At 41.5% G+C, this 13,263-nt stretch overlaps 1 protein-coding gene across 2 annotated transcripts in view; it reads right to left on the minus strand.

The window, feature by feature from the left end:
- MAP3K3 (mitogen-activated protein kinase kinase kinase 3) overlaps nucleotides 1-13,263 on the minus strand; it is a 69,806-nt gene that overhangs the window by 33,381 nt on the left and 23,162 nt on the right. For both annotated transcript variants that reach the window (XM_003131293.6, XM_003482965.4), the window contains 2 exons: nucleotides 7,172-7,271; nucleotides 1,491-1,604 (listed from right to left, as the gene is read on the minus strand). In XM_003131293.6, the coding sequence (XP_003131341.3) occupies nucleotides 1,491-1,604; nucleotides 7,172-7,271 (214 nt within the window). The remainder of the gene's footprint in view (nucleotides 1-1,490; nucleotides 1,605-7,171; nucleotides 7,272-13,263) is intronic.

Raw genomic sequence — 13,263 nt, forward strand, 5'->3', positions numbered from 1 at the left:
ATGGGTGGGGAAGGGGTTCCAAAATAAGAGAGAGCTCCTGTTCTCAAGGAGCTTATAATCTTTTGGGGTAAAGCTTACAAATATGCAATAACTAAGCAACCTATAAACTAGTGTGAAAACTATATCCAATAACTAAATGAATAAGGAATAATCAAAATGGCCTCAGTCAAAAATACTGACCAAATTGTGGCAGGTAAATCAAGCTAGATCCTAAAAAAAGGTTGACCACCATGGTCTGGCAAAGAGGAAGAAGGAAGAACTGCAGAATGGGGGGAATATGGTGAAGAATTTGGAAAGATGAGCCTGGAGAGTTAAAGGGAAGGGTAGTTGTCGATAAACCTTGGGTGCTAGGCTAAATTTAGATCTTACATGATAGGCAATAAGGAAGCACTACAAGAAGCAGAAGAGTAACTTGAACAGAGAAATGAAACAGTAAAGTCTATACTTCACATCTCAAAACATATCCAGAAAAAAGACATATTGAGATAGAGAAGACCAATCCTCATGCTCAAAGCACTTCTGTAAAATGTCTTTACTCTAATCCTTCCTAAATGCATTCTCCTGTGTCTTCCTCTAATCAACAGACAGCCCAAAGTCTCTTAAAAATAAATGGTCAGCATGAGCCCCATTTCTTCTAAACTCAGTCCTGACATGGTGCATCCATAGTTCTCATGCAGCAAAGTCAGCCATTCAGAGTTGGCTATCTTCAATCATAAGGAATTAGAGAGAATGCCAAGAAACCTTCAGGAACATGCATCTGAAGAAAACTAGTAGAGGACTCAGCAATAGGAAGACAGATCCAGATTAACAAGCATTCTTGTGAAATGCATGCCCCCAGGGATCTTGTAGGAGAGGAAACTGCATAAGGGATACTTCCTCACTTCGGAGGCCCCTACAGATTGCTGGCCACTCGGTAAGGCAGCAGCTGCTAAATTACTACAAGAGGCCTTTCAGTCCATGGCTTTTTTCCCATTGAACAGAAGGGAAAGCTTGTTCCCTACACGTGTCCCAAGGGAGTTGCCGAGGAGTTGTGTGAGGAGGGCTTACAAAGCTTGATAGTCTCAAATCCTTGACGGCTTTTGCTAATCAGCACCCCTACGCTAACCAAATCTCTTCTTGGAATCCAAGTCTAACTGAAAGAACATAAATATAGAGAAAAAGAATCTTCTCCTTTATCATAGAATATTTTCCTTCCTCCCATAAATATAGAGAAAAAGAATTTTCTCCTTTATCACAGAATATTTTCCTTCCTCCCACACCATAAACCAAGTAATCTTTAGTTGCAAGTTTAACACTGATGATCTGGCTTCGCTATAAAATTCAATGCAGAAGAAGGCCTGCTAGCCCCTGACCCAGTGGGCTGGGCCACACTTAGGTTCTCACTTTACCAGTGTCTGAGGAACACAAAATTCTGTCAAGGAAGCAAGATGAACTCCTGAAGGACAGCAAGCTTTGTCTTCAACTGTTGGGCCATGACAGCAGCTACTTACATGGTTTCTGTCCTGGGACAGCAGCAATATCCTAAGGCTTTTCATGCTTGAGCTTCTATCCAAAATGTCAATTGCTTTATCAAGATCATCTTGGTTCTTCAGCAGGATGGAGAGCTGTGACACAGATACAGAAAAAGGAAATCATAAAATATAAATCCTTAGTTTGCAAAAATAAGCAAAATAAAATTAAGTTTGGAGGAAAACAATCTCACTGGATACTATGAGGGTCTTAAAAGACCTAACTGAGACCATAGAGATAATTTTTTTTCTTTTCACTAAGTGTACAATTCAATAATTTTTAGTAAATTTACGGAGTTGTGCAACCATCACCACAATTCAGTTTTTCCATTGCTCCAAAGATCTCTTTCACCTATTCAGTCACTCCCCTTTTCTACCTCTTACCCAGAAACTACGAATGTACTTGGTCTCTAGAGATTTGTTTTCTGGACATTTCATATAAATGAAATCACAAAATTCATCCACACACAATTCAAGTCATACGTAATCCTTTGCACCTAGCTTCCTTCACTTTGCTTAATGTTTGAGTTCATCCATGCTGTAGCACATGTCAGTACTTTGCTTCAAGATATTTTCTGAGAAGAGCTCCATCTCTAAAAATACCTTTTACTCCAAAGCATCAAATCCCAAAGGGCTATAGACCCCAGATTTCTTCCCAAATTAAGCAGTAGAATCATGTCCCCTCCTACCCTGTGCTGACATTACCAGAATAAGGAGAAAAGGCACAGGAGGAAAAGGGGGTGGCAGAGAGTGAAAACATTACTCAAATGAAGACCCAAACTTAGACTACATAGCAGGGTTTAATATCTTAATGTTTAAAGGTAAAAATCAGTGACTAGAACTAAAAACTACCTTCTCTGTTTTCATCCCACCGGAGTATTAAAGAGAAGGTCCTTGAGGGTACAGAAAGTCTCACTCGCTGTTAAAAGCAGAAGACATTATGAGCACTTAAGTATTAAAAGATGCAAAAGCATGCTTTCCCTAAGACCTAACAAATGTCAGATCTTATAAATCTGTGGCAAACATAAAGCAAGAAACCAGTTAATTTCTTCAGTTCTCAATTTTTAACATAAGGAAATGAGAACTCTAAATCCTAGCTCAGGAAAAAACAAGTAGTAAGAATAGTATTTAAAATAAAATCTTGGCGTTTTCTTGTGGTGCAGCGGGTAAAGGATCCAGCATTACCACTGTAGCAGCTTGGGTCGGTGCTATGGTGCATGTTCAATCCCTGGCCCAGGAACTTCCAGATGCCACGGGCTCAGCCAAAATGAATAAATAAATAAAATCTCAAGACAACCCATGAAATGGGAGATTAGATTTTACAAATCATATCATATTGTAAAAGAAGTCCCTTCTGGGTTACATTGAAAGTAGAGATAAATAAGGAAATGGTGTTGGGGGTAGGGAGTTGGGGGGGTGGGATAAAGAAATTATTGCATTAGGTTTTGGAGTTCCCGTCGTGGCGCAGTGGTTAATGAATCTGACTGGGAACCATGAGGTTGTGGGTTCGCTCCCTGGCCTTGCTCAGTGGGTTAAGGATCCAGAGTTGCCCTGAGCTGTGGTGTAGGTTGCAGATGTGGCTCAGATCCCGAGTTGCTGTGGCTCTGGCGTAGGCTGGTGGCTGCAGCTCTGATTAGACTCCCTAGCCTGGGAACTTCCATATGCCGTGGAAGCAGTCCTAGAAAAGGCAAAAAGACAAAAAAAGAAAAGAAAAGATTTTAACTTTAAAAAAAAAAAAAAAGCTACAATTTTGCAAGTGTATGATAAGGGTACATCATCAAAATGTATATAAATAACTTTTTCTTTTTTTAGGGCCACATCCATAGCATATGGAAGTTTCCAGGCTAGGGGTCAAATCGGAGCTAGAGCTGCTGGTCTACACCACAGCCCCAGCAACCTGAGTCCAAGCCGCATCTGCGACCTACACTACAGCTCATGGCAACACCAGATCCTTAACACACTGAGAGGGGCCAGAGATCAGACCTGCATCCTCATGGATACTAGTCAGGTTCCTTACCACTGAGCCACAATGGGAACTCCCAAGAATATATAAAGAACTCTTAAAATTCAAGAATAAAAGGACAAATAATCCAACTGTTTAAATGGGCAAAGGACTTGAATAGAAATTTGTCTAAAGAAAATTAACAAATGGATAATAAGCACATGAAAAAATATGCAACATCATTAGTCATTAGGGAAATGAATACTAAAACCACAATGAGATACCATTTCATACCTACTAGGATGGCTGTAATTTTTTTTTTTAAGAAGAAAAAAAAAACAGAAAATAATAAGTATTGGTGAGGATGTGGAGGAATTGCAACCTTCATATATTGCTGGTAGGAATGTAAAATGCTTATATGGGAAAGTTGTGCAGTTCCTCTAAAAGATAACACAGAGTTATCAAAAGACCCACAATTCCAATCCTAGGTATACTTTAGAGAACTGAAAACTTATGTTCATATAAAAATTGTACACAAATGTTCATAGTTGAATTACTTATAATGGCCAAAAGTGAAATCAAGTGTCTATCAACAAATGAATGTATTCACAAAATGTGTTCTAGCCATATAACGGAATATTATTCAGACATAAAAAAAAAAAAAAAGAAAAGTCTGATCCATACTACCTTGTGGAAGAAGCCTGAAAACATGCTTAGTGGAAGAAGCCAAACACAAAAGGCCACACATACTGTGTGATTCCATTTATATGAAATGTTCAGAATAGGCAAATCCAGAGAGACTGGAAGTAAACAAGTAGTTGCCAGGGGCTGGAGAGAGGGGGTAATGGAAATGACTGCTAAGGAATACAGAGTTTCTCTTTGGGGTGATGAAAAAGTTCTGGAATTAGGTAGTGATGTTAGTCACACAACCCTGTGAACATACAAAAAAAACCACTGAATTGTACCGTTTTAAAGAGTCAATTTTATGGAGGTGAAATATATCTCAATAAAACTATTATTACAAAAATATAAACATAAATAAAATCAAATCAACAGATTTTTCCTTTGTGGTTAAAAAATCCTAACAAGGGAGGAGCTTAGAGAACAAAGAAAAGAAAAATAGGTTGAGAGATTATGAAATTAATAAGTAAATTGGTTAACTCTTGGTCACTGACATTAGCTGCATATGCGAAGATATAGATGATTTAAAATACTAACAATTACTTATATTTGGCTTTAGAATCAATATCTGCATAAACTTTTTTTTTTTTTTTTTGTCTTTTTAGGGCTGCACCCTAGGAATATGGAAGCTCCCAGGGTGGGGTCTAATCAGAGCTATAGCTGCTGGCCTACATCACAGCCACAGCCACGCCAGATCCGAGCCACATCTACAACCTACACCACAGCTCATGGCAATGCCAGATCCTTAACCCACTGATTGTGGCCAGGGATCGGACCTGCACCCTCATGGTTCCTAGTCGGATTCATTTCTGCTGTGCCATGATGGGAACTCCCGCATAAATATTTGAATAAAGGAATGCCCAACATACCAGGCAGTCACTTTCTCAGCAAAAGAAGTTGAAAAAGGTTTTGCCGACATCTGAACTCTTAATGGAAATATTAACAGAAAGAGGAATTCCCGTCGTGGCGCAGCAGAAATAAATCTGACTAGGAACCATGAGGTTGCATTGCAGGTTCTATCCCTGGCCTCACTCAGTGGATCAAGGAACCAGAGTTGCCGTGACCTGCAGTGTAGGTCACAGACGCAGCTCGGACCTGGCGTTGCTGTGGCATAGGCCAGCAGCTGCAGCTCCGATTTGGCCCCTAGCCTGGGAACCTCCACATGCCTTGGGTTCGGCTCTAAAAAGCAAAATAAATAAATAATTAATTAATTATAATTCTATGAATTTGATATTTATGTTTTTGGGATTCTTATATCCTGCATTCAAGACACATTAGCTTACATACTTTAAAATACTTACATCTGTGTTATTTATTAACTACAGTTAGTGGTTTATTTTCCAAATGTGCTCTATTTCTAAAATTTATTGAAAAAGCTAAAGATGAGAGGCTCTTATTTTTGTTAACCTATTTGGCAGTGAATATATCTAATTGCAGTTATGCATTTTGTATGAAGAGGACCAGAGAGTTTTTAGCCAACAAATCTCAGCTCCTACCGATTTCAGCCCCAAGTTATAGAGGAAATTCTTAACTTTTCAACCAATAAAATAAAACTACATAATAAAGACTCAACTCTCTAAAAGCCATGAGGTTGTTCAGCTTTCCTGCCATGCCCCCAGCTCAGTCCCCTTAAGTTGTAGACTCTTTACAAGGCACAAATACACTGCCTTTCAAACTGATGCAAAGCACCAGGCTAAGCAGACTGTAGCCTCTAGTGCCTTCCTTAGAGCTGGGAAAGCAGCCAAGTGACTGACATTCACAAGAATTCCTTCCTGGGAGTTCCCCTTGTGGCTCAGAGGGTTAAGAACCCGACTAGAATCCATGAGGATGAGGGCTCCATCCCTGGCCTCGCTCAGTGGATTAAGGATCTGGCGTTGCCAAAAGCTGCAGTGTAGGTCACAGATGAGGCCTGGATCTGGCATTGCTGTGGCTGTGGCGCAGGCCGGCAGCTGCAGCTCCGATTCTACCCCTAGCCCAGGAACTTCCATATGCCATGGCTACAGCCCTAAAAAGAAAAAAGAGGGGAAAAAAAAAAAAAAAGAATTTCTTTTTGGGTGATGTTCAAAGTATGAATAAAGCGGAGTTACCGTCGTGGCTCAGTGGTTAACGAATCTGACTAGGAACCATGAGGTTGCGGGTTTGATTCCCGGCCTTGCTCAGTGGGTTAAGAATCCGGTGTTGCTGTGAGCTGTGGTGTAGGTGGCAGACTCGGCTCGGATCCTGCGTTGCTGTGGCTCTGGCATAGGCTGGTGGCTATAGCTTCGATTCAACCCCTAGCCTGGGAACCTCCATATACCGAGGGAGTGGCCCAATAAATAGCAAAAGAAAAAAAAAAGACAAACAAAAAAAAGTACGAATAAAGAAGGACTGTTGGGCAGAGGCAGGAGGAGTAAGAGTTAAAGAAATCATTAGAGTAGATGCTTTTTTTTTTTCCTTTTTTAGGTCACCCCACAGCACATGGAGTTCCTGGGCCAGGGCTGTGGCAATGCCAGATCCTTAAACCCACCGTGCCAGGCCAGGGATGGAACCTGTGTCCTGGTGCTGCAGGGACACTGCCACCAATCCCATCGCTCCAGAGTGCTAACTCCGAGTAGATGCTAACTTCTGAAACAAGCTATAATCAGAAGTTAAACTGAGAGAAGAATCCAGCATTTATACCTGTCAATAGAGGCTACTATCAGTTTTCCCCACCTCCCCAGCCCTGCTGAACCCTCTCCTAATTAAGGTTGTGCTGGAAAGAAAAAAGGTTACCTACAAAATATAAAGGAGCTAATATAAGCCCTGGCCATGAACCTGACTCTACCGCGGCCGTATTAGAGCTCCCAGCACTGAATGAACAGAGGGGATAGAAACAGCTATGTAATCTCCCATGCAGTAACAAAATAGAAGTTCCAGAATTATTGGAACTAAGAAAAGAACCTCCCAAAAAAATGAAAACCTGCAGATGACACTGGAGGAACAAACCAGGAAATCTTCAGTTAAGCAGAGACAAAAAAGGCAGGCAGCTGTACCCCCTTATCCCCACACCATCCTTTCTTACCTCATTGTTCATGTAATGTAGATCCAGAGGCTGCCCAAACACTGTTGTCACCTTGTGCTCCACATCTTCATATCTTACAGGCCGGCTGAACGCTATAATCCTGAAAAGGAAAAGGAAGAATGGTGAATTGGATATTTTAAATACAGCGTTTAGAAGCTAAGGTTCCTGAGTGCTATCTTCCTTTTCTCTTTTTTTTTTAAGGGCCACACCTGTGGCATATGGAAGTTCCAGGCTAGTGGTTGAATTGGGGCTGCAGTTGCCAGCCTACACCACAGCCACAGCAATGCCAGATCTGAGCTGCATCTGCGACCTATACCACAGCTCACAACAATGCGGGATCATTAACCCACTGAGAGAGGCCAGGGGTTGAACCCACATCCTCATGGATACTAGTCAGATTCAGTTTGATCTTCACCATCAAGGGAACTCCCTTTTCTTTTCAACACAGAATTCTCTCTTTATTTTTCATGCAGCTTGGCTTTCTCTGTATTTTTTTTTCTTCTTATCTACTTTTCTCTTTTCACCCTTCTGAGCATCTCTCATGTTTACCAATAGTACCCATAAGGAGTACTCAACACCAACCACTGTTCTACCACTTTAGTTCAGATCTGTCAATGACAGTTCAGTATCAGAGTAGGACACCTACATTTATAAACTATGTTCCAGGTATACCTGTTAGGAAGAAAACCTAGAGATTGGAGCAGCAATCCTAAAAATACGGTTTTAAATCCTAAATGACTCAAATCCAGGACTTGAAAGGTCTTTTCCATTGTTCATTTTTGAGATGCCACAAGAATCTCATGTTGATTTATCCTCAGAATTGAAATTTCCTACCAGAGTCACAGGAATTCCCCTTGAGTTGGTTATATGCCTAATCAGTTTTCTTAACCAAAGACACATGTAGGCATGTAAGTACTGTTGATACTGATTCTTTTCTAGAAAGACTCATTAGGTAAATTCAAAGAACAATTTTTATAAACAGATGGTAGACGGAGTTCCCGCCACAGGTCAGTGGAAACGAATCTGACTAGTGTCCATGAGGACACAGGCTCAATCCCTGGCCTTGCTCAGTGGGTTAAAGATTTAGAGTTGCCATAACTGTGGTGTAGGTCGCAGATGCAGCTTGGACCTGGTGTGGCTGTGGCTGTAGCTATGGCGTAGGCCAGCAGCTACGGTTCCTATTTGACTCCTAGCCTGGGAACCTCCATATGCCACAGCTGCAGCCCTAAAAATACAGAAAGACAAAAAATAAAATAAACAGATGGTAGAGTAAGAATATGTTTAAAGAGGTCTTAAAATGAACTGTCATTAAAAGCTACAGCAAAATTTAAAAGTAGGGATAGATGAAACAAGGCTGGCAAAATGTTGATAATGTTGAAGCTGGGTAACAGGTCCTTGGGGGTTTAGCATAGTATTCTGTTTTTGTGTGTGTTTGTAATACTTTTAACAAAAAGTTTTAATTAATGTTTTAGGGTTAACTATATGATACTGGGGATAGTTAACAATTTTTGATGTACAAAGTGGCAATTTCATATCGTTCCAACCCAATACTCTAAAACTTAAATAATTAAAGCAAAAATAAGCAAAGAGATAAAACAGAAGAGAATATCAGAAAGAAGTGTGTGTGTGTGTTTGGTGTGTAAGAAAATAGAAAATACTGGAGTAGGGAAGGTCCTCCTAAACATTACATAAAATAGAAGACAAAAAGGAAGGAGGAGCTCCTGTCGTGGCTCAGAGGCAATGAACCCAACCAGTACCCATGAAGATGCGGGTTCAATCCCTGGCCTCACTCAGTGGGTTAAGGATCCAGCATTGTGGCATAGATCACAGACGTGGTTCAGATGCCACATTGCTGTGGCTGTGGCCAGCAGCTGCAGCTGCAATGTGATCCCTAGCCTGGAAACTTCCATATGCCGCAGGTTCAGCCCTAAAAAAAAAAGACAAAACAAACAAACAAAAAGGAAGAAGACAAATTTGACAACAAAAATTTAAACTTTTGATGGCAAAATAAACCATCAACAAAATTAAAAAACAAATACCAAACCTGGAAAAAATACTTGCAAAAGTCAATTAAAAAAGGACAAAAGAAACACAAGCAAAGGATATGATGAGACAATTCACAGAAGAGTTATAGATGGCTAATAAATATGTGAAAAGACGCTTAAGGTAATAGGGAAAAGTGTCTTATTAAAACCACCTTCCTGGAGTTCCCGTCGTGGTTCAGTGGTTAACGAATCTGACTAGGAACCATGAGGTTGCAGGTTTGATCCCTGGCCTTGCTCAGTGGGTTAAGGATCCGGCGTTGCCGTGAGCTGTGGTGCAGGTCTAAGACGCAGCTCAGCTCGGGTCCCGCGTTGCTGTGGCTGTGGGTGTAAGCCAGCAGCTACAGCTCTGATTGGACCCCTAGCCTGGGAACCTGCATATGCCTCAGGAGCGGCCCAAGAAAATGGCAAAAAGACAAAAAATAAAATTAAAAAATTGAAAAAATAAAACCACCTTCCTCTCTTCGTATGTCCAGACTAGCTGAAATCCGACTAGTATGTGGCAGCGCAGCAGCACTCAGCCCTGAGCCTCTGCAGTTCTCGCTCTCTTTGATGCTGAGAGGAAGAAGTGTGTGGTTCTTTCACATCTCCCCTGCCCCTGCCCATCAGAGTAGGAAGTGGTATAACCAGGGGGAGAAACAATAAGCCACAGGAAAGAGGGATCTAAGCCATTGGATTTTAGTGGAATCTGACCAGATAACTTCTTTGATGTTCTGTGTGCCAAGCTGGCTCAAATCAGTGGGCAGCATAAAAGCCTTTATCATCTAGAACTGCGCTGTTCAATACAGTAGCCACCAGCCACATGTGGCTACTGAAATTCAAATTAATTAAAGTTAAATTTAAAAACTGGCTCCTTCAGATCTCACTAGCCACACTGCAAGTGCTTACTAGACACATGTGACTAGTAGCTAGTATACAAGAGAAGAAAGCCGTAAGTCAGTCAGCCCTCCAAAACCCAGGTCTACATCTGCAGATCCAAAACATTCCAAATAAATTCTAGAAAGTTCAAAAAAGCAGAACTTCAACTTGCTGCATGCCAGCAACTACTTACATTGTATTAGGTATTATAAGCAATCTAGAGAAGATTTAAAGTATACAGGAGGATGTGCAGAGGTTATATGCAAAGACCGCATTTATTTATTTATTTATTTGTTTGCCTTTTGTCTTTTTAGGGCCACAGCCACAGCATATGGAGGTTCCCAGGCTAGGGGTAGAGTTGGAGCTACAGCTGCAGACCTGTATCACAGCCACAGCAACTTGGGATCCAAGCCATGTCTGTGACCTACACCACAGCTCACGGCAACACTGGATCCTTAACCCACTGAGCAAGGGCAGGGATCAAACCTGCATCCTCATGGATACTAGTTGGGTTCGTTAACCACTGAGCCACGACGGGAACTCCCTATACAAGGAACTTGACTATCCAAGGAGTTTTGGTATCCATGGAGTTTGGTATCCATGGGGAGGGGTCCAGGAACCAATTTCCTCAGATACCTAACGACAAGTGTAGAACATTCCCACTACAGCAGAAAGGTCTACTGGGTAACACTGATGGGATATTACTATAAACAATAATCTATTCTTTACACAAAGCCTAACATCTCAGGAAGTTAACTTCTCTATAACTTTTCCCTCAGCCACCTTTCACTTTTTTTGAAATTATATTGATGAATATATTAGTTTATATCCACCAGGAAATCCATCCATATTGTAATCCTTATATTTTTCCCTCAAATCAACTTTGCCAAGTAATAATTAGATGCTATCTTCTTTAGAGAGAATAGCTTTCTACTAATTCCTGATAGTAAATCACAACCCCTCCATCAGGATCTCAGCAACAATTCAAAAGGGGCCACTCAGATGTCCCTAACACAGTCAGAAAAAGATCAAGCTCTGAGATAAATCCTGCATTTGGCCTGGCAATGAGCAGCCCAAAAGTCTGGGATCAGAAACCAGGACTCCCAGAGGTTTGGTAAGATCTAAGCTGCTGCCATTACACCAAATAACAGGCATTTTCAGGCCAGTACTTCAAAAAGAGGTCTAACACCCAGGACTGCCACCCCCACCAGAGTTCCAGACATGAAAGGAGGGAGATCCTAACCCACAGTCCTCTCCCGAGGCTAAGAGGGAAGAGGGTCCAGAGTGTGAGCCCCACCCTTCCACACCAAAGGGACAGTCAGCCCACCAGAATGGATACCTGGCAATGGTCAATGGGAAAAGTCACTGCTTCTCTCCTCTTTTCTACAAATTCTAATTCTATAAGGGCCCATAACATGTATATAGACACTGTCCACATTCCCTGCAAAAAGTAAAGAAAGCCCACAATAACATTCTCTACAAAATCCTAAGACATGATATACATGACACCAGTGGGATGGAAATCCTGTGAAATCAGATTGTTATGATCATTATACAACTACAGATGTGATAAATTCATTTGAATAATAAAAAAATGGAAAAAAATAAAAAATTTAAAAAATTTAAAAAAGAAATACATGACACCAGAGCTGTCTGGCACAGAGCAGCTTGAACTTGGCTTCCTTGCACCAACTTTATAAAGTCCTCAATTCCACACACAGTACACAGTGAAATGCCACAGGTCCTGAAAACAGCTCCATAAAAAGAGAATGCACAGTTTTGAAAACCTTGATACCAACACTGCCACTCCGGCCTTCAAAAGGCCATTCCTGCCTGACCACCTTAAATATTTGTGGTTTCGATCTGGCAGCATCTCTGAAACTAAACACATACACTTTCTCAGTGTAAGTCCACTCACTGTAACTGCACACCACTTTGGGAACAGGAATTCAGAAGAGAGTAACTGCGTAATTAGGCTCCAACACAATTGAGCTTTTGATTTCATATCTACTTCTGAAAACTCTCTGCTGCTCCAAGCTTGGCAATCCCTCCAAAACCGTCAGGTCAGAAGTGTGAAAAGCAGAAACAAAGAAGTGACAATTTAACTTCCGTGCTGCTGGCAGGACACAGGATGAGCAGCTGGGGACAGAGTTCAGAAGACCTTCCTCCCTCCAGGCCTGGAACAGTCCTAGAAGCCACATGGCGGCAGCAGGACCCTAGCTTTGCAGACCACTCTCTGCACCATGTTTCCATTGGGCAACCTCCACCAACCTTATAGGCTTCTGAAGGAATCTTCTTAAGGGAGAAAAGCAGCCACAGATCTCCTTGGGAGCTAGCTTCGAAGAGGGTGGAAAGATGCCAGCGGCAGAGAACTACCAATACAAGAACGTTTGAAGGCATTAAGGTCCTCCAGTGGGACTTGTGAAGCAAGAGGATCTTATTCTTCTGGCTATGCTCTCTGCCCCTCCTATGGCGCAAAGCAAAGGAAAAGGGGCGGAGCAGTGATCAATGGGAGAGAAAGGCAAAGATACGAAAAAGATATTGAAAAACACTTATGGAGTTCTCGTTGTGGCACGGTGGAAACAAACCCAACTAATGTATCCATGACTAATGTATCCAGTTCGATCCCTGGCCTTGCTCAGTAGGTTTAAGGATCTGGCCTTGCAAAAGCTGTGGTGTAGGCTGCAGATAGGGCATGGATCCTGCATTGCTGTGGCTGTGGTGTGGGCTGGCAGCTGCAGCTTCAATTTGACCACTAGCCTGGGAACCTCCACATGCTGTGGGTGCGGCCCTAAAAAGAAAAAAGAAAAAAAGAAAAGCAGCTTATGTGCATATGTACCACACACATGCACACACTGGGTCTCAAATCCCATGACCAGAGTTCTGTATGCTTTCTTAAAGGTTTTCCTTAAAATAACTTGAGAAATTAGTGGAGTAATATTTTTCTCCACTGAGAACTTCTACCTTGACTTTCTACAAAAACTATCTGGAGACAACAGAGAAAAGGATAGAAGGGTTTTGTAACATTACTCTCATTTCCCTAAAGTAAGATACAGAATACAGACTGGAAAAACTCCCTTTCTATGTTCTTGAATGATCCAAAATCTTTCACAATTGAGAAGACATGCAGGTTCCCATGACCTAGAAGACATTTTAAAGAAACCACCAATTCACCAACCTGACCCCTACTGT

This window comes from Sus scrofa, chromosome 12, assembly GCF_000003025.6.
Source record: "Sus scrofa isolate TJ Tabasco breed Duroc chromosome 12, Sscrofa11.1, whole genome shotgun sequence".
Taxonomy (NCBI): Eukaryota; Metazoa; Chordata; class Mammalia; order Artiodactyla; family Suidae; genus Sus; species Sus scrofa.